We start from the raw sequence: 19,246 nt of genomic DNA, 5'->3' as shown, positions 1-19,246 counted from the left end.
ATTATTAATGTGATATAAAAAGTGTAAAAAAGTTAAAATGTTTTTAATTTGATATTTTTGAAAAAAGTGAAAATAAATAGAGGGAGAATGAAAATAGTTTGCCAAACTAGCCTGAAATACTTTCTTAGCAACCAAACAAAGTTTACATCCCTACAATCACATTGTCAACCGCAATGGCTGCATCTCTCTAGTATGATGTGGGAGCCACGATCCATACACGCCTCGAAGAACTAGACCAACGAATTCCCTTTGAAAGACTTTATCATCATGCCGACGGTGTTGCACACAAAGCACGAGCCCCACCACTAGCCGTGGGATTGAGTCATGAGTCTCCATGATTTAATGCTGAGGAGTTATGTGTTAGAAATATATAATTAAATGCAATTTAACAATGTAAATAATCAACAGAATAATTAATTAAATAAATACCTCTAGCCATTGTTTTGCTCATGCGAAGTGGAAAAAACTTCAAAGAGGTTGGAAAATATAAATTTTGAGAGGTATCTTATAACATATGGCTACTAAATGTCGTACTGATGGAGTACACATGCTCTTTATTTATAGACTAGGTCAAGGACCCTCAAAATTTGTATACACCGCAATTGTTCCTCCCATCAATGAATAATTAATTAATTATATTGATTTGATATCAATTTACAAATTAATGCCAATGACAATTAATTTTGATTTGAGTCCATTAGGTAATTTAACTAGAAATATAATGATGGGTCTAATTTATTAAAGAGTTTTAAATAAAAGAAAATTCAAATAAACAGTATGTCGATCGATCCACCAAAACTGTCAATCGATCCACGTACTATTCATGTCGATCGATCCACCAAAATAGTCGATCGATCGACGGTGAACAGTGTGTCGATCGATCGACTTCTGCAGGAAACAGATTCATGCACCAAATCTTCGAAAATCTGATTTTTAATACCAAATCTTCCCAAATCTTCTTCCTAACCGTTGGATACGAACGTTTTGGAGGAATCTTGGCCGTCCATTTCACTATATAAGGAACCCAATCCTTTCCTTTCATCACATCTCATTTCTCTCAATTCTCTCCCAAAACTCTCTCAATTTCTCTCCCAATCTTTCTCAAATTCTATCTCTCTTTCTTTTAATTTTGGGTTCAGCAACAGAGGTAGAAGAAAATCTGAAGCTCTCTCTCTCCCATGAGTAAGTCTCTCTCCCAAGATCTTTCTCCTTCTCTATCTCTCTGTCTCTCTCTCGGCTCTACTGTGAAAGAAGAAGAAGAAGAAAGAAAAAGAAAAAGAAAAAGAGAAAAAGAATAAAAGAAATAAGAAAATATAAGGAAAATGATATTTAGTTTTAAATAAAGTTTTATTTTTAATGTTTTGGTGATTTTATAGTTTTTATTATTTTAAGTATCTAACGTTTTTAAGATCTGTTTTAAATAGGGTATTTCAAGCGGAGTATTGAAATATAAAAATACGTCGTTATGATGCCCGAGTGAAAAATACATTATTTTACAAAAATGCCGTAACGCTGCCCAAATACTTTTAAGTATTTTGGGCATTTATTATATTAATGTCGTTACTTTGCTCAATTTTATACGGTTAAAATAAAAAATAAGTACGAAGTTATTTTATTACACTTGTGTTTAAGTATAAAACTCGTTAATTATATTAACGTATTTATTAAGTTTATTTGATATAAAAATAAATATATATGCTTTTTAATGTTAAAGTTTTTATAATGTCATTTTAACTAAAATAGGTATTTTGGTTACTATGTATAAATACTATTATAATACTCGCATGAAATATGTGGTATTATAATTAAACCATTATAATATCTAAGCGACATTAGAAATTGAGATAAGTGATTTATAAGTCGAAAGTGAAAAACGTGGTAAAATTGGTTTCTTAGCAAATTCTTATTAACACGCTATCACATGTACGAAATTGTATTGCAGTGAGCACTTGTGTGAATATTGTCAAAAGCAAGAAATAACTGTGAGTATTTCTTACTCACTGAGGGTGACGCTGAATTCCCATAATGTTATGATTTATGTTTTATTTAATTATTTGCGCATGCGGATTTTACATATTTTGTTATTTAATTAATGAATTTAATTGTAGCAAAGTTGGGAGTGACGTTCGTCAACGAATCGGGGAGTTACGTCTGCCTAAGCCAAAGATATTAATAAATAAAAGAGTAGGGAGTTACGTCTGCCTACGAAATAGGGAGTGACGTCTGCCTGTGCCAAAAATATAATAAATTGTTAGAGGAGTGACGTCTCATTAAAACTTGCTAAACGAGAGTTATATCTCCTATCATCTGTTAAACGGGAGTTACATCTCCTATAACACGTTAGACAGGAGTTATGTCTCCTAGACTCTGTTAAATGGAATTACGTTTCCTTGAATCTATGTGTTAGAGTTACATCTCTATATGATTGAATGCAAGAAGCTCATGATTTATTTTATAATAAGATTGTGTATATAAAACTATCATTACTTGATATTATTGCATTGTGTTGCATTTACTTAAATAAATTAGTAATCATATCATTATTGAAAACAGTGGACTCACTTTAGTATTTTTGTATTGTTGTTTTCTTTCTGTATTATGTGTCAAATCAGGTTATGAAGAAGAAGAATATCAGGACTATCCATACATTTAGGTGGATCTTGACACTAGTATTTGAGGCTAGACCACCTCCCTTTTTGGGAACTACCATGATGTAGTTCACTAACTCAGTCCTATAGACGATATTTATATTTATGCTGTTATGCAACTCTAGTTATCTTGGTTTGTATTACTATATGTGCCTTGTGAAGCATGACTACTATCTTTGTATGACTATGATGACTTACTAATTATATCTATCTTGAGATATTTCAGTAGAAGCTTTGAAGTGTTACTTAATTCCCAAGTCTGTATTTCACTTATATATATTCCGTTGCCAGCATTTAACTCTAATGAGTTAGTAATGTCACGTGAAAATTCAAAAAATTTCACTTATGCTTTTTGTAAAAGCGGGGCGTTACAGCAATACCAGCAGGATAAAAAGCTCAAACACTTATTGAGGAAATGGCACAAGAATGAATTAGATACCCGGAAGTACTCCCTTCGGGATAATCTTCTCTTGTATAAACACAAGATCCTTCTCGGGCAATCATCCCAACTCAAGGCCGAAGTCCTACTCTTTGCGCATAGTGATCCGATGGCTGGACACGCGGGTTATGAAAAAACTTTGCGTAGGGCCAAACATGACTTCTACTGGAAGGGCATGAGAGCAGACATCAAGAGGTTTATTTGGGAATGTGCAGTGTGCCAGCAGAACAAACACGAAAACACCTCCCCAACAGGGCTACTGCAGCCTCCCCCCATCCCTACCTGAATTTGGACTGACATGTCCATGGATTTCGTGGAAGGGCTCCCTATCTCTAAGGGTCACTCAGTCATCTTTGTGGTAGTTGATAGACTGTCTAAGTACAGTCACTTTGTCTCCCTCTCTCACCCCTATTCTGCAGCCACTGTGGCTCAAGTGTTCATCTCCAACATCTTCAAGTTACATGGGATGCCTCAATCTATCATATCGAATCGGGATCCGACTTTCACTAGCCTGTTCTAGGGTGAACTTTTCAGCTACAAGGCACTACCCTAAAGCTAAGCACCAGCTAACACCCACAAACAGATGGGCAGACTGAGATAGTCAATAAGTGCCTTGAGAACTACCTGAGGTGCTTCAACCAAGATAGCCCTAAGCACTGAACAACATGGCTCCCATGGGCCGAGTATTGGTATAATACGACTTGACACTCCTCAACCCACATGACCCCTTTCGAGGCCGTCTATAGGGTGCCCTCACCCCGGTTGCTCAACCACATACCTGGGACTACCCAAGTTGAGGCCGTGGAGGAAGTGATGCGCAACCGCGAGTAAATCCTCTGCCTCCTTCAATAAAACATGAAGTAGGCTCAAAATAGAATGAAAAAATATGCAGACTTACGCAGAATCGAAAAGAAATTCGAGATTGGTCAACAAGTTTATCTGCGGCTCCAGCCCTATCGCCAATCTTCAGTGGCCTACCGGCGATCACTCAAGCTTGCTCCCCGTTTCTACGGGCCATTTACCATCCTCCGCAAGGTTGGTGAAGTCGCCTAAAAGCTGGATCTCCCACCCGATGCCCCAAATCCATTGTGTCTTTCATGTCTCATAGCTAAAGCCCAAGTTGGGCTCTGCCTATTCCGCTCTGCCGAAGCTTCCTTCGGTCGATGCCAATCGTGTCCTCAAGCTTGAACTAGGGGAAGTCCTTGACCGAAGAACAACTAGCCTTACATCAAGCTTTTGGTTCGCTGGGAAGGCCAGACCGCCGATGATGCCACTTAGGAAGAGTATTATGGTCTGACGAACGCCTACCCACACCTTGTGGGCAAGGTGCTTTGAAAGAAGGGGGTATTGTCATTGCTGAACCTAGAAAGGGGAAAGCTTGGAGTTTGGGGAAGAAGAGAGTGGAAAGAAACTAAAGAGAAGTCTAGAAGGATTAGATAAGGCGAGTTCGGTCGTGTGCCACGTGGCAGAAGGAGCTGGATTCCACCTGGTTGAGCAAAACGGTGCGTTTGGAGTAAAGGCTGAATGAGCGTTTTATGCATTTTCGGATGTCGTTTTATGGCTGTGTCGTTTAAGGCTTTAGTTTATGCGTTTTAGTCTTTCTGTTGTAAGGCTAGTATATGAGGCCCCTCTACCGGTTTAGGAAGGTATCTTGAGAATTGATGAATTGTTCTTTGGAGGGATAGCAACCTCAAAATTGCTTTATCACTGTAATTCCGATATCCTTCAATCAATTTACTGAAGCATTGAATCCACTTTTTCACTCTAAATCCACTCTAAACACTAGACAGGGATTATACCTGTTACACTCTAGGGATGGGTTTAAAGGAAGGGAGAGTGGGGATCCAAGAAGAGGTCCAGACGCAGAGAGGGGAATCATTGAAAGTGTAACGCCCAGTAAATTCAAGCTCTTAAGAAATCATTGATATTGTTGAGGAGACAATATCCACATATTTTTATAAGCAAACCTAAAGTTGTTTCGAAAAATTAAAAGATCAAAACCTAAAAACCCTTAAAAACTTAAAAGTTACATTTAAGCTTTAAATTTTGATTGAACCGAAAATAGGTCAAACGAACTCAGATTTAGATAATTCAAAGACCGTTGTACTTACAAAAGAAAGGTCTATCATATGGCAAAAGTTAGTAAAAAAGTCCACCAGTTGATTTTTTGACCCAAGCCTAAATAACCCAACTGTCGATATTAAACGAAAAACTGTCAAGAATAATATCTCCATGCTTCTAGAAACATTTATGTATAAAAAAAAAAAGAGTAATGATGAAATGATAGGATATCTAAAAAGTAATCATGAAAAGGAGGAAAAATCAATAAAGCAAGTGTGAACGCTGAAAGTGGATAAAAGATATTTTGGCTTTATAGACAGAAACTTTGACTTGACTGGAACTAAGTCAAAACGAACTTAAAATGAGACGAACCAAAAAGAGAAAATGTTTGTCATGAAGTCCTCTATCTACCCTCAAAATTTCACTTCAATCGGAGTAGGTTTGACCATCGAAATAATTCTCGGAGTAGGCTGCCCTCTAGTTGGACGAAAATTCTAAATTCCAAATTTAAAAGACATTATCCAATAAGCTAATTCTTTTATTACATTTTAGACCTAAATACCCCTACCTTCCTCCTATAAATAAGACTGCAAGGCTCCTTGTTTTCCATACAAATCCTAGACAACTTCCTTGAAAGCTTTGTGCTTTGGTTTTCTCTCCCTTTTTCTCTCCTTCTACCACACAACCACTTTGGTGTTCTTGAAGTTATTTTTCTCTCCAAATCAAATTGGTGAGTAAATCTTGACACCTCTTCCTTACTATTTGATTTCATTTGTATTTATTACTACGGAGTTGGTTTAATCCCCCGTATTTATTAACTTGTTTATTTATTGCGTTACTACGGAGTTGGTTTAATTCCCCGTATTTATTTACTTGTTTATTTATTGCGTTACTACGGAGTTGGTTTAATCCCCCGTATTTATTTTATAATTTATTGTATTCCTACAAAGTGGCTATGCCGCTAATTTCTCTATCTCTTTGCATATTTATTTTATAATTTATTGTATTCCTACAAAGTGGCTATGCCGCTAATTTTTCTATCCCTTTGCATATTTATTTTATAATTTATTGTACTCCTACAAAGTGGTTATGCCGCTAATTTTCTATTCCTTTGCATATTTATTTTATAATTTATTGTATTCCTACAAAGTGGCTATGCCGCTAATTTTTCTATCCCTTTGCATATTTATTTTATAATTTATTGTATTCCTACAAAGTGGCTATGCCGCTAATTTTCTATTCCTTTGCATATTTATTTTATAATTTATTGTGTTCCTACAAAGTGGCTATGCTGCTAATTTCTCTATCCCTTTGCATATTTATTTTATCATTTATTGTATTCCTACAAAGTGGCTATGCTGCTAATTTCCCTATCCCCTTACATAAAAATATTATCCTGTTAGGATTCATGTTGAAGTAATTACCTTTTAATTGATAACTAAAAACGATGAGTAAAGTGATGTAAAAATATACACATTTTTAATATTGAAAAAAGGACTGATGTATATATCATCTTCTTTGTATATATTTTGTTACAGAAAAGGAGCTAAGAAACTACACCAAGGAGTGTAAGTATGGATCTACTTACTGATGAATGATTCTATGTTTCATTAGGACTATGTGGTGTGTGTTTATTGCATGTGGTTGTTCATGCATTGCATGTTGTGTCCAATTAATATAACGGCTGATGAGATAGCCATCAACAAGCTGATGTAGTAACAAGGGGAAGGAAGGCTAGTCAGTGGATCCAGGGGGTTCAGAGTGACCCAGGGGTATCCGAAGGCCTAATATATAACTAATGCTGTGACCAATAGGATTCCAGCGCAGACAGGTAAGACTTTAAGTGTGAGGCAAAGGACGTGAACGGGTTCAGATAACCTAGAACGAGAGGTTTGAAGTAAGATGATCCTAAAACACAAATTAAATAGTTACTACGATGCATATTCATACAACCCTTACATTTGCATTCTATATGAACTGTTATTAGATTGATGGTAACGTAGATATGAAAATAGATGACTCACTTGTTTGTCTATGCAAATATGATAACGCCATATTCGCATAGTTACTGATGCAGATCTGGAGAATGAAGGCATGGACCCATATGCCAGTTTTGATGGGTTTTGAAACCATTCAACGAGCGATTATGTGCTAGTTTAGAAATTACTAGTTGTGCTTATGTTTTGTTTTATGGCATGTAAATATGTATAACGGTGTCGTGTTTAGCATGTTTTATGTTATAAGCTTATGTGCTGTTTGTGGCACTAATTTTGATGCACCTAGTGTGCATATGACATGTAAAGATAAACATAATTAACTTTTAATAAATGTACCGAGGTATTTCAGTCAGCTCTAAATGTGTTATGCTATCAATTCCTAAGGCTTTAGAAGAAAAAAATATATTCCGCTGCGAGAGTTTATCTCTGATGTAGTAATGTCACGTGGAAATCGGAGGTTTCTGCTTGCGGATTTGCAGGCTCAAATTCGGGGTGTTACAAAAAGTATTGTGACTGCCTTGAGAGAGATGAAAGTACTGGACTTAAGCCATTCCCTATGTAAGAGCAATTTGTAGTGGGAGAACGAGAGAAAAAGAGTACTTGATTGGAGATATTTTTGCTCGAGGTGCTCGAACCAAGGGCTCCCAAACTTGGAGATGATTTTTCATCCTAATTTTGGCAATTAACATTGACATCTTCCATGAGATGAAAACCCAGACCCCCTAAGAGCCTGATTTGAGACTGAGAATCCTTGATTTCTTGGATAGAAAACCCTGCTATAAATTTTTGAACATTTTGTCTAGCTTTCTACTAACACTAGCAGAGGAAGCAAGGAGCTCATAAGGTATGATAGAATAGTGGAGGCCAATGATGGAGAGAGGGGGGGCCGGTGGGGGCCATTCCCCCCCTCCCCCAACTCTTGAGAAAAAAAATAATAAGGTAAAATAAAAATAAAAATAAAAAAATAAAAAGGTTTTTTTGGCCTATAGTAAGAAATTTTTGTGGCTCGATCCTTGGTCTCTTCCCTTTTATCATCTCTTTAACTAGTTTCATCTCATTTGGAACGATAGTTTCATCGTTAAAAAATTTTCTTTTAATATTTCACGAGTAGCAACGAACATGCATGTCTGGGAATGCTAACAATGGAAGGAATTTTACAAAGTTGTAGAGATTTTGTTCAAAGTAAATGAAAATGGTTTAGTAAATCAGTGTATTGGAAGAAGACAGATGTGGATTTGAGGAATTGCACGCCTGAAAAATTTCAATTTCCTAAGGATGTGTGGCCAAAGATAACATGAAATGGAGATTCATTTCAATATAACTAGATGGCATTAGAAAAGTCTAGAAGATATGTATTTCATTTGTTGTGTTGGGTTTAGCATAATTTGTTTTGTGTAGAATATAGTGTGTTTTGTATAACAGTTAGTGGGCTATTGTGTTAGTTAGAGTGGGTTGTTCTAACAAAAGGAGTAAGAAAATGTTAGTTTTAAGAGTCATGTCATTCAAGTAAAGTCTTGCGAGAACGTCGAGAAACACATAATTCATCTAAATCAAATTTCTCAATTTTAGTACAGAAACTGAGATTTTTTATTTTTATTTTTTTTCTTTCAAAAAACTCTTTTCAATTTTGCTTATTAATTTTTAATTTAAAGGGAATAATAAAAATATCAAAACTGGGTTATGTTTAATTTACTTAAAATTTGCCTTAATATATATTCATATTTTAACCCTTACTTAAGAAAAAAATTTATTTGGCCCCCTCCCATTAAAATGTCTAACTCCGTCCCTGGTGGAGGCCATCGAGTTGATGAGTACTACACCTCCACGAGCTTGGGACAATGTTAGAAATGTATTTAACTAGTAGGATATATTGCAATTGCTTAAATAAGTAATTATTGGATTAAGTCTCAAAAGTTAGAAAGCTCAACTTACTTTAAAAAATTGACCACAAGATGAATCACTTTTGTATTATCAAATTTTTGGAGTCGAAAGCACCCAACACGTGGCCATCCCTCCTTCTCTTAGAATGATTATAACCTTTTTTTTTTTTTTTTTTTTTTTTTTTTTTTTTTTGTAAAAAAAAAATAGGTAGCTCTTACCTTCATAAAAATTAGACATTTATTTATTAAAATATTGATATAACAAAAAAAAAAAAATTATATATATAATAAATTTCTGAGTATATGCACATTTTGTGATATCTCTCTGAATTTTTTAAAATTGATTTTAACTACTTAGTTTTGTTGCGAATTTGAAAATGGTTATTTGGTATGTTTTTTTGTCGGGTAAATTTAAAATAAATTCATGGGTTTTTGCAAAAATTTGAAGATTTTTTTATTTTTATTTTTTTAAATTAACTATTGAATATTTAGAGCTTTTATATATATATATATATATATATATATATATATATATATATATATAAAATTCAATAATTAATAATAAAAAAATTTGTTGGAATCGTAAAACAATGATTTCTCATAGTCGAAACAAAAACCTTCCCCAATTTTAAAGGAGAGTTATGTTTTGCATCTCTAGATTCTCCAATATTTTGTGAGGGAGTAATGCTAAATGTGAGATTTATGTTTTTTCCTTTTCCGGAGTCTATTTATTTACTGCAATTTCGAATTTTATTAATCAAATTCTTCTTTGACGGAAAAGTAATTCAAATGGCTTTGAGATTGAATTCCAATTTTGCTCTTCCAACACTTCCCTCAATGCGGCCTCTCCGGTGCCATTGACAACGCTTTCTCTCGCCGCACTATGCAAGAGCGTATCCTCGCGTTTTCCAGTTAACTTTTTCGTCATCTTCTTCCATCGGATTCGGTGATGAAAATAATCCCTCTCCTCAACGAGTTCTGATATGTATTTTATTGCAAAAACGTAGATCAAAAAGCTTGGTTTTTATCCAATCACTGTCTCTCTCTAATCCGGAAAATTAAAAAAATAAAATAAAAATCCGATAGGAATAGATGGGGAATTTGTTTGTGAAGAAGCCCAAAATCACCGAAGTGGATCGAGCGATTCTCTCTCTCAAGACCCAGCGACGCAAGCTCGGCCAATATCAACAACAGGTCCTCTCTGATTTCTTCTTCTTCTTTTATATTGTATCTCTAAATTTATTGACTTTGTATTAATTTTAGGGCTTTCTATTAGTTTGCAATTCGCTTTTTCAATGTGAAATTGAGGAAAACAAAAACAAAATAGTGATATAAGGTTTGGTTTGCGATCAACTCGATTACATGATCAGAAACCATTTCGAACAAAATGGAAGAAAGCTTATTTGCTGACTTGAGCTGAATTTTCTGATTTCTTAGGAGAGTTGGTGAAATTTCTTTTTCTATAACAGCAAGAGTTGTTATGTTCATTTTGCTTATGGTGTATTCTGTGATATGAAAACAGAAAACTCCTAATCAAATTTCTGGAATCATTAGAAAGTCGTGGATTGGTTGGTTTTAATGCTTATTGAACTGTTTTAATTTCGGTAGTTAGAATCCTCTTACATCAGCGTTTAAGTTGAAATGAAGCAGAACCAACTAGCATAAGGGGTTGAGAGGGATTGATGTGAGGTTGCTTCATGACCATTGAGATGCTGTTTGTTGTGCTGATTTTTTAATGTCGAGCATCTGTGATATGGTAGTGCTTGTCCTTGTTGGGAGTTGAGAGTTTCTTCTGCCAACCAATTTTACTTACTGAGGTTTGGAAATAAAAGTCTGTCCCAGAAAATTGCTTGAAATAGAATGAGATGCCAACCGGTTTCACTTGGATGGTTGATATGTTTAAAAATTGTGGATATAGGCAATCATCATCTGTTTCACGGAGATCAATTTGAGAAAGTAGAAGAGGAAGCTGCATATCTTAATGAGGTCAAGATTCAATATGAAAACCTCTATATGACATGGTAGTGGATATCTAAATTTCATATTTTTTCTTAGTAAGTCTCTGGCCACTCCACCTCTATTATTAATAATTCTCTACCACCCCACATCATAACTAACTAATCATGATAAATCAACGATCTCTAAAAAACGAGCGTTTACAGAACTGATCACAATTTAGACCAATAGTTCTAGGAACATCACAATCAAGCGTGAAAAGTGAAAAAAGAAAAAAAAAAAAAGCATTGAAGTCTATTGTTAATTAATAGGAATCATCATAGTTCAATTCATTTTTTTGAGGAGGAGGGGTGGCATTTGAACGTTCTTTATTGATCTTCTCAAATAAAGGTGCCATCTTGATTCCTTCTGGCACGTCAATCAGTAAAAGAACTTTACTTCTCTTGAATAATGTTTCAACCGTATAAATCTAGGTTACTTGCACTTGTATTTATAATCTAGGATTTACAAGAGTTTGTTATAGGTAGTACTTCTTCCAATGAGAGTTACAAAGATAGAGATATACTCTAAGTATGAGATGTACATGAGTAGAGATAGGTTTGATCTAAAAACCTATTTTGATCTAAAACCTATTATGTTACAATTCAAAACTGAGTTATCTCTTTATTCTTTGGTAAAGAGATAGTGCTCTTATCTTCGGTTGAAGATAAGAGTCCTTCAATACTCGTACTCTTGGATAAGAGTTCGTGTGCTTTAACACCTCCCCTCAAGATCAACGGGGAAGGATGCACGTTGAGCTTGGAGCAATACCATTTAAACCAATTAGAGACAATAGGTTTGGTGAGAACATCAACATTTGGTCTTTGCTCGGAATGAACAAAATTTGTAGAGTCTTGGCAGCAACATGGTCATGAACGAAGTGGAAATCGATTTTCACGTGTTTTCTAGTATGGAACACCGGATTTGCTTCTAAATATGTTACTTCAATGTTGTCACACCACAACTTTGGGGGAGAAGTAAGCTGTAAACCAAGATCATGGAGGAGAGACTGCATCCATAGCAGCTTAGCAGTGGTATTTGCAACAAATTTATACTCAGCCTCCGTACTTGACATGGACACCGTAGGATGTTTCTTAGAACTCCCAAGAAATTAAGTTGGATCCCAGAAATACACAATACCCGCTAATGGATTTCCGATCATCAGGACACCCCGCCAATCCGCATTCGAGAAGGCTTCAAGTGTGGAGACATGTGATCGAGTAAGTAGGAGTCCATGAGTAAGTGTGTGCTTTAGGTAGCGGAGTATTCTTTTGACTGCTTGCCAATGGAGTTTAGAAGGTTTGTGCATGAATTGACACACTCGGTTTACTGCAAAAGCCAAGTCTGGTCGCATGAGAGATAAATATTGTAAGGAGCCCATCATGCTACGATAGATCAAAGGATCTTCCATTGGGTCTCCAGCAAAAGCCGATAAGGAATTGGAGGATGAGATTGGGGAAGAAATGGGCTTAGTTTCAAGCATGTTAGTGCGCTTGAGCAAATCCAGAATGTAGCGGCGTTGGGAGAGTAGAAGACCAGATTTCAGTGGAGTTAATTCCACACCAAGGAAAAAATTCAGCTTGCCAAGATCCTTTACTGCAAAAGATGTTCGGAGTTGCTGCAGGAGGTCATTAATAGCTTCTGGAACAGAGGCAGTAATGATGATATCATCAACATACACCAATATAAACATAGTAAGTGATGCAGTTTGTAAAATAAAGGGAGAAGAATCTGCCTTAGAGCCAACAAATTCCAGGTCACATAGTTTGGTACTAAGACGGGAAAACCAGGCCCTTGGTGCTTGCTTCAAGCCGTATAGGGCCTTGTGTAGCTTGCATACATTCGGTAGAGAGGGATGAGAAAAATCTGGTGGCTGTGACATATACACCTCTTCATCTAGAAAGCCATGCAAAAATGCATTTTGAATATCAATTTGATGCATTTCCCGAGCAATGGACAACACTGTCCGAATGGTGGTAGGTTTAACAACCAGGCTGAAGGTCTCTCCATAATCTAGGCCAGCTTGTTGATGGAAACCTTTAGCTACAACTCGAGCTTTATGCCTTTCAATAGATCCATCCGCCTTTCGTTTTACTTTGAACACCCATTTGCATCCCACAAGATTGGTAGCATTTTGTGGAGGAACAAAGGTCCATGTTTGGTTCTGAAGTAGAGCATTAAATTCTGCTTGCATGGCCTGTCTCCACTTGGGTAGTTTGATAGCATTAGAGTAACAAGTAGGTTCCTCAAGAGCTGAATCTGTTACAGCTAGTAGAGCGCGAGAGATAGGGTATTTCACTCTTCCATCCGTAAATAGTCTTAACCATTTGGTGAATCCGAGTGGGAGCAGGGCATGTACTAGGTGATAGGGAATGTGGAGAATTGGATACAGAGATGGACTCATTTGATGACAAGTTTGACACATAATTAGGTGAAGCTGCAGTAGTGTTGGAATTTGGTGTTGCAAGGGGAGGAATAACCGGATATTGAGGCAATTGCAAGGAGGATGGTAACCAGGTAGAAGAGGACTGGAAAGGTGGTATGGAGACGGGGTAATTTGAAGTAAAAGGGAATGTAGATTCATGAAAAACGACATCACGAGAGATATACATTCTGCCAGTTGGAATGCGATAGCATTTGTAACCTTTATGATTATTGCTGTAACCTAGGAACATACATTCTTTTGAACGAAAATCAAATTTATGTTGATTATACGGACAAAGATTGGGAAGCATGCATAGCCAAAAACCCATAAAAACTTGTAATCGGGGCTGCGACAGAATAGCTTATGAAAATGAGATTTGTTTTGTAAGACGGGTGTAGGGGGACAATTGATTGAATAACATGAAGTTTGACATGCTTCATCCCAAAAGGTTTTGGGAACATTGCTTTCAGCAAGAAGAGCAAGAGAGTTGTCAATGATGTGATGATGTTTGCGCTTAACACAACCTTCTTGTTGATATGTATGAGGACACGAGACCCATTGAACAATTCCAAGTTTGTTAAAGAAAGTGTTTAGAGAGCGAAATTCCCCACCCCAATCAGTTTGGATCTGTTTGATTTTAGTGTTGAAGAGATGTTCAACCATAGTGTGAAATTTATGAAAGACTGATAAAATATCAGATTTGCATTGGATTGGAAATAACCAAGTAAATCTATTAAAAGCATCAATAAAAGAAACGTAGTACTTATTTCCATTAGATGAAACAACATGGGAAGGACCCCATACATCGGGAAAAAGCAATTCTAAAGGACGATTAAAAACATAGGTGGATGTCGGGAAGGGGAGCTGGTGAGCTTTAGCTTGCTGGTAGGAAGCACATGAAACAACTGGCTTATTTGAGAAGACAAGAAGAGAAAACTTGGAAATCACATGCTTAATAGTGCGAAGAGTAGGATGACCCAAGCGTTTATGCCAATGATCAGTGGAAGTCCTTTCGCCAACAAGAGAGTACTGAGAGGGAGAAGAGGTGGAGGAAGGCAGTAGTTGATAGAGGCCATTCTTAAGAGGACCCTGGTGAAGGATTGACCTGGAGTGGCAGTCCTTAATCACAAAGAAAGTGGAGTGAAACTCAAAGTAAATAGAGTTATCATGAGCAAACTGACGGACATATAGCATATTTTTGCAAATAGATGGAACATGGAGTAATTGATTGAGAATAGAGGATCGACGAGGAGAAGAAAGAAGAGTAGAACCAATATGGTTAGTAGAGAAACTTGTGCCATCTCCTACACGAATCTGGTTAGAACCCGTGTATGCATCAGATGTCAGGTTGAGGTTCTGCAAATCACTTGTGAGGTGGTGAGTAGCCCATGTATTGGGGTACCAATTGTCATCGGTAGGTAAACCAGGAGAGGAGTAGAAAGCTTGCAATGGGGACTGCGATTCATGCTAAGGGGACTGATTAAAACGTTGATAGTAGGAGATGGTTGTGTCTCGGCTTGTTGCACATCTGACAGATGAGACAGGAGGATCCTGAAGCATGAGAATGGAAGTGCTGGCCACGACCGCGTCTACCAGATGAGAGACCATGTCCGCCAGAAAAGGAGCCACTGTAGCCACAAACATTCGGGAATCGATGTCCACGAGCAACATTGAAGTTTCAATCACGTTGACCAGAATTGCCAGAATTTCGGGCAGTGATGTGAGTAGAGGCATTCGAGAGGTCCATGGTAGCCAGAAGCCCATAGATATCATCACGGGAGATAGGATCTACCCGAGTAGTTACTAAGGTGACTAGAGGATCAAACTCTGATCCAAGTCCAGCCAGCAGGAAAGAGATAGCCTCAAAATCATTGGGAGGTTGCTCACATGCAGCAAGGGTGTCAGTAAGAGTTTTCATTTTATGAAAATAATCAGAAATAGAGGAGTTACCTTTCTTCAAGGTAGCAAGTTGAAAGTGAACATGCATGATACAAGCATGAGCTTGGGAAGCGAACATCTTTTCCAGCGATTCCCATAATGCTCGAGAGGTGTTTCAGCCCACAACATGAGTGACATAGGAGTCTAAAAGCGTAGAAACAATAACACCGATGATAAGTTGATCTTGTTGATACCATGAGAGGTAGTCAGGATTGGTGATCATGGTAGCTCCAAGAGTGGTGGCGGAGTTGATGATCAGTTGGGCAGGAGGAAGAATCGTGCCAACAATGAACCCATACACATCTTGCCCTCGAAGATATGCAGGAAGCTGGAACTGCCAGGCCATGTAGTTGTCCTTGGCCAGTTTGATGGAAGGAGAGTGATTCATATGTGGGATAGTGAAAACAAGGGATTGCGAAGTAGAACTCGAGTCAGTGGTGACATTAGACTTGGCCATTGAGAAAACAAAGAGCAGACGTTTAGTCTTTTTTCTTTTTTTGATAAGTAAGAAAATTTTATAAAAAGTGTAAGGCGCCCCTAAGTACACCGGGAGTATACACAGGAACAACCAAAGCCAACCCAAAAAAAGAAAAACCAAACAAACCCACAAGGAACAACCCTAAAACCCAAAGAATTTCCCAACAAACACCCAAACCAGCCCCACAAGCACCCCAACCCAACAAAACCCTCAAAACCCACAAGAAAACCCGATCAACCCACCCAGCCCTACACCATGTGCGCCTTGCCTTTCCTGCGTCGGGAGGAAGCACAAGAATCCTCGTAGTTGATGGAGCTTGCCAAATTCAAAACTTCCCTCCTACCCTTGGACTTTGGGCGCGCGGCCTTAACTCCCCGATGGAAGTTCTCTTCAATGGCATCCAAAATCGCCAAGGACGGGTCCAAACCCTTATCACTTTCCAACTCCCAATCTACAGCCCAATCGGGAGGAAAGACACCCAAAGGGAGAGGGAAATCGTCATCCTCCCCATCCCATAATCGCCTTGCTCCTGAGCAACCACCTCCCTTGACGGACCAAAACCCACTGGCCACTTTTGAGATTGGGTTAAACTATCCTCTCCCTTAATGGCGATAGAAGAACTCGAAGCCGCCGCACTTTCTTTAACAATCGGAATCGACGCAGGGCTCGGATTGAGAAACCCCCGCCGAAGAAAACCCCTCATTTGCGCGGGAGAACTACCCTTATCCTTCACGGACACTGCCAGAACGGCAGAATCCTGCACTGGAAGTGCAAGAGCCACTGTCTCGACTGGCTCTCTAGCAGGAGGAACCCGAGAAATAGACCCAGGCACTATAGCACCTGGCCTTAAAGCTTCCAAAGCATCGGCAACGGATAAACTGTCCAAATGCATTTTTCTGGCTTCCCTAGCCTTCCGAAAGTACTTCCGAAACGGCTTAGAATCTGACAGCACAGGAGGAGAAGATAAACGCAACCTCTTCCCCAACTCAGCCGCCCCTGAAAAAGAAGGAACCGGAGGTGTCCCATCAGATCTGGTAGGAGCTACCAGGGGCGCTGAAGAGAAACCCAAAACTACCGGAGAGATCCCCTCCAACCTGGAAGAAGCTACAGGGGGAAAAGAAAACCCAGCCACCGGCGACGCTGATCCTGAAGACACAGACCCAAAGTCATAGAATCCTCAGAAGAGAACGAAGACTTCTTCGAGACAACCTCCGGGGTAGAAACCATCGAAGGAATGGAAGAGGAATGCTCAACAAACGTCGGAAAAGTAGCAGTCGAAACGCCTACCGCTTCTGGTGCCGGACAACCCAAATCCGGAGCCGAAACCCACCCCGAAACCGACTCAGGAGCCGAAACAGCAACCCTCTTGGCAAAGGGCTTAAGCACCTTAGTCCCATCCCGAAACCGGGACCCTTTAATAGCTGCCTTACACCTCTTAAGCATCCGGCCTGCCACAAAACCCAACCTGCGTTTAAGCCCAACAGAGGACTTAAAGCCCATTCTCTTTGAAGACCCACAAGCCCAAATCAAAGCACTGGATAGGCGCCCAAGGATCTCTAGAATCTGCCCGAACACTCCAGACACACTATCCTTTTGCAGTGAAGTGTCACCCTCAACAACGGCTACCCCAGATAAGCTTGGCAATTCGTGCATTCGGGTTGGGTTCGTGTCTACCCGGCCGACCCGATTACATAAACGGGTCTGACACGAACCCGACCCGATTAATAATCGGGTAACCCGAACACGACCCGATAAACACGACTAATAAATGTGTCACCTGTTTACCCAACACGACCCGAGAATTATGACTATCAAATATCAATGATGAAGACTGGAAAGTGAGGGAGCTTGCCAACCAATATTTACACATGGTATTCTCGATCACCGAATGGAAATTAAAAAGTCCTGCACTGGCTTTTGTCCAGGTGCAATGCTGAGGAACCAATCAATGGGTTTGAACTTTGAACCCATATGTGATTCTCACATGGATATATATATATAAATGCAAAATTTCTTGTATTTAAATGTAAAAAATCGAAACCATCATCTTCCCCCCCCCCCCCCCCCCCCCCAAACATATATATATATATAACCATGAAAGCTGAGGTGCATATGGCATATTGGCATCTTCTGCTTTCAAAGTTCTCATCCTGCCAAATGCCGTGAATTTGCACTGCTGAAGACTTGAAGTAATTATCAATTATGAACCACTTGAAAATAAAATTAAAAAATTAAAAAGGAAAAAAAAAAGATGACTAATTATGGACAGAATAATTAAAAGCCATTAAATTCATCAATTCAATAAAATAGCAATTAGCAACGATCTGAGTTAAAAATCAAAAGGAAAAACCAAAAAATCCCTTGAGAAAATTTACCCCTCTAGAATCTAGATGGTGGGTCGTGGGTGCACTAGGTGGTGGCGTTCGAACCGTTCAGTACGGTGGTGACCGTGGTGCTGCTGTGCTGGGCTGTTGGTGGTGTCGCCGGGCGAGCAGCGTGTGGGCTACCGGGCAAAATCACAGTGGGCTGTGCCGCTGTGGGCATGTGTAGATGGCGGGCGTCGCTCTTATCTGCCGGTGGTGGTGTCGCTGGGCGGGCGGCGTGCGGGCCACTGGGCAGTGGGCTAGGGTTCGCACTTCGCACAGTCGCACAGTTCGGGTCACTTCGGGTTCACGTTCACAAGACACTTCAGTGACTTCACCGTTCTTTCTTAACTTCTTTACTTCTTTTCTCTTAAAAAAAGAAAATAAAAGAAGAAGACGGGTCAGAATCGGGTTGACCCGATTTCGACACGAACCTGATTACATAAAACCCAAACCCTATTTTTCCGTGTCGTGTTCGTGTCGGGTTCGCGGGTCGTGTCAAAAATTGCCAACCCTAACCTCAGACACGCAAGCCGAACAACTGACGCAAACTCTGGAACTAAGACGCTCATCAACACGAAGGTCCTTACCCAGGGGATCAGGCGCTTGCTTCTCCATGGCGGAGCAATCCACTGGCGGTTGCTTCTTCAAATCACACCATCCCGCCACTGACCTAACATCAACGACCTTTGCCGCATCCCATGAACCTGACTTATGACCCGGAGACCGGCAACCCAAGGCAGAGTCGACTGCTCCTGAGCGCACCACCTCCGCGAACGACGGAGGGCCAGTTCCCTTTCCTAACTTAACACCCGTCGGAAAACCACCAGAAAACGAAGACCCTTCTGTGGCTCCAAGAGAATCCAGACCTGTGCTCAACTTTGCCCCTTCTACTTTCCCATCCTTCTTGTCCGACGCAGACAAACCAAGCCCGCAACCCACAGAGAGAGAAACAGAAACAGTTCTCAACTCACCGGAAAACTTACGCCAACCCCATCCACCGCGTCCCTCAGGGATCAGAA

The 19,246-nt window shown here is 39.1% G+C and overlaps 1 protein-coding gene across 1 annotated transcript in view; it reads left to right on the top strand.

Moving 5' to 3' along the window:
- Window positions 1-9,674: 9,674 nt before the first annotated feature.
- The window catches only part of LOC133857368 (vacuolar protein sorting-associated protein 20 homolog 2), a 28,365-nt gene continuing 18,793 nt past the window's right edge, over window positions 9,675-19,246 (top strand). The window contains exon 1 of the mRNA XM_062292614.1: window positions 9,675-10,219. Coding sequence (XP_062148598.1) covers window positions 10,118-10,219 — 102 coding nt within the window. The 5' untranslated portion in view covers window positions 9,675-10,117. The remainder of the gene's footprint in view (window positions 10,220-19,246) is intronic.

Source organism: Alnus glutinosa, chromosome 14 (assembly GCF_958979055.1).
Source record: "Alnus glutinosa chromosome 14, dhAlnGlut1.1, whole genome shotgun sequence".
In the NCBI taxonomy this organism is placed as follows: Eukaryota; Viridiplantae; Streptophyta; class Magnoliopsida; order Fagales; family Betulaceae; genus Alnus; species Alnus glutinosa.
This window is presented reverse-complemented; position numbering and strand designations above follow the sequence as displayed.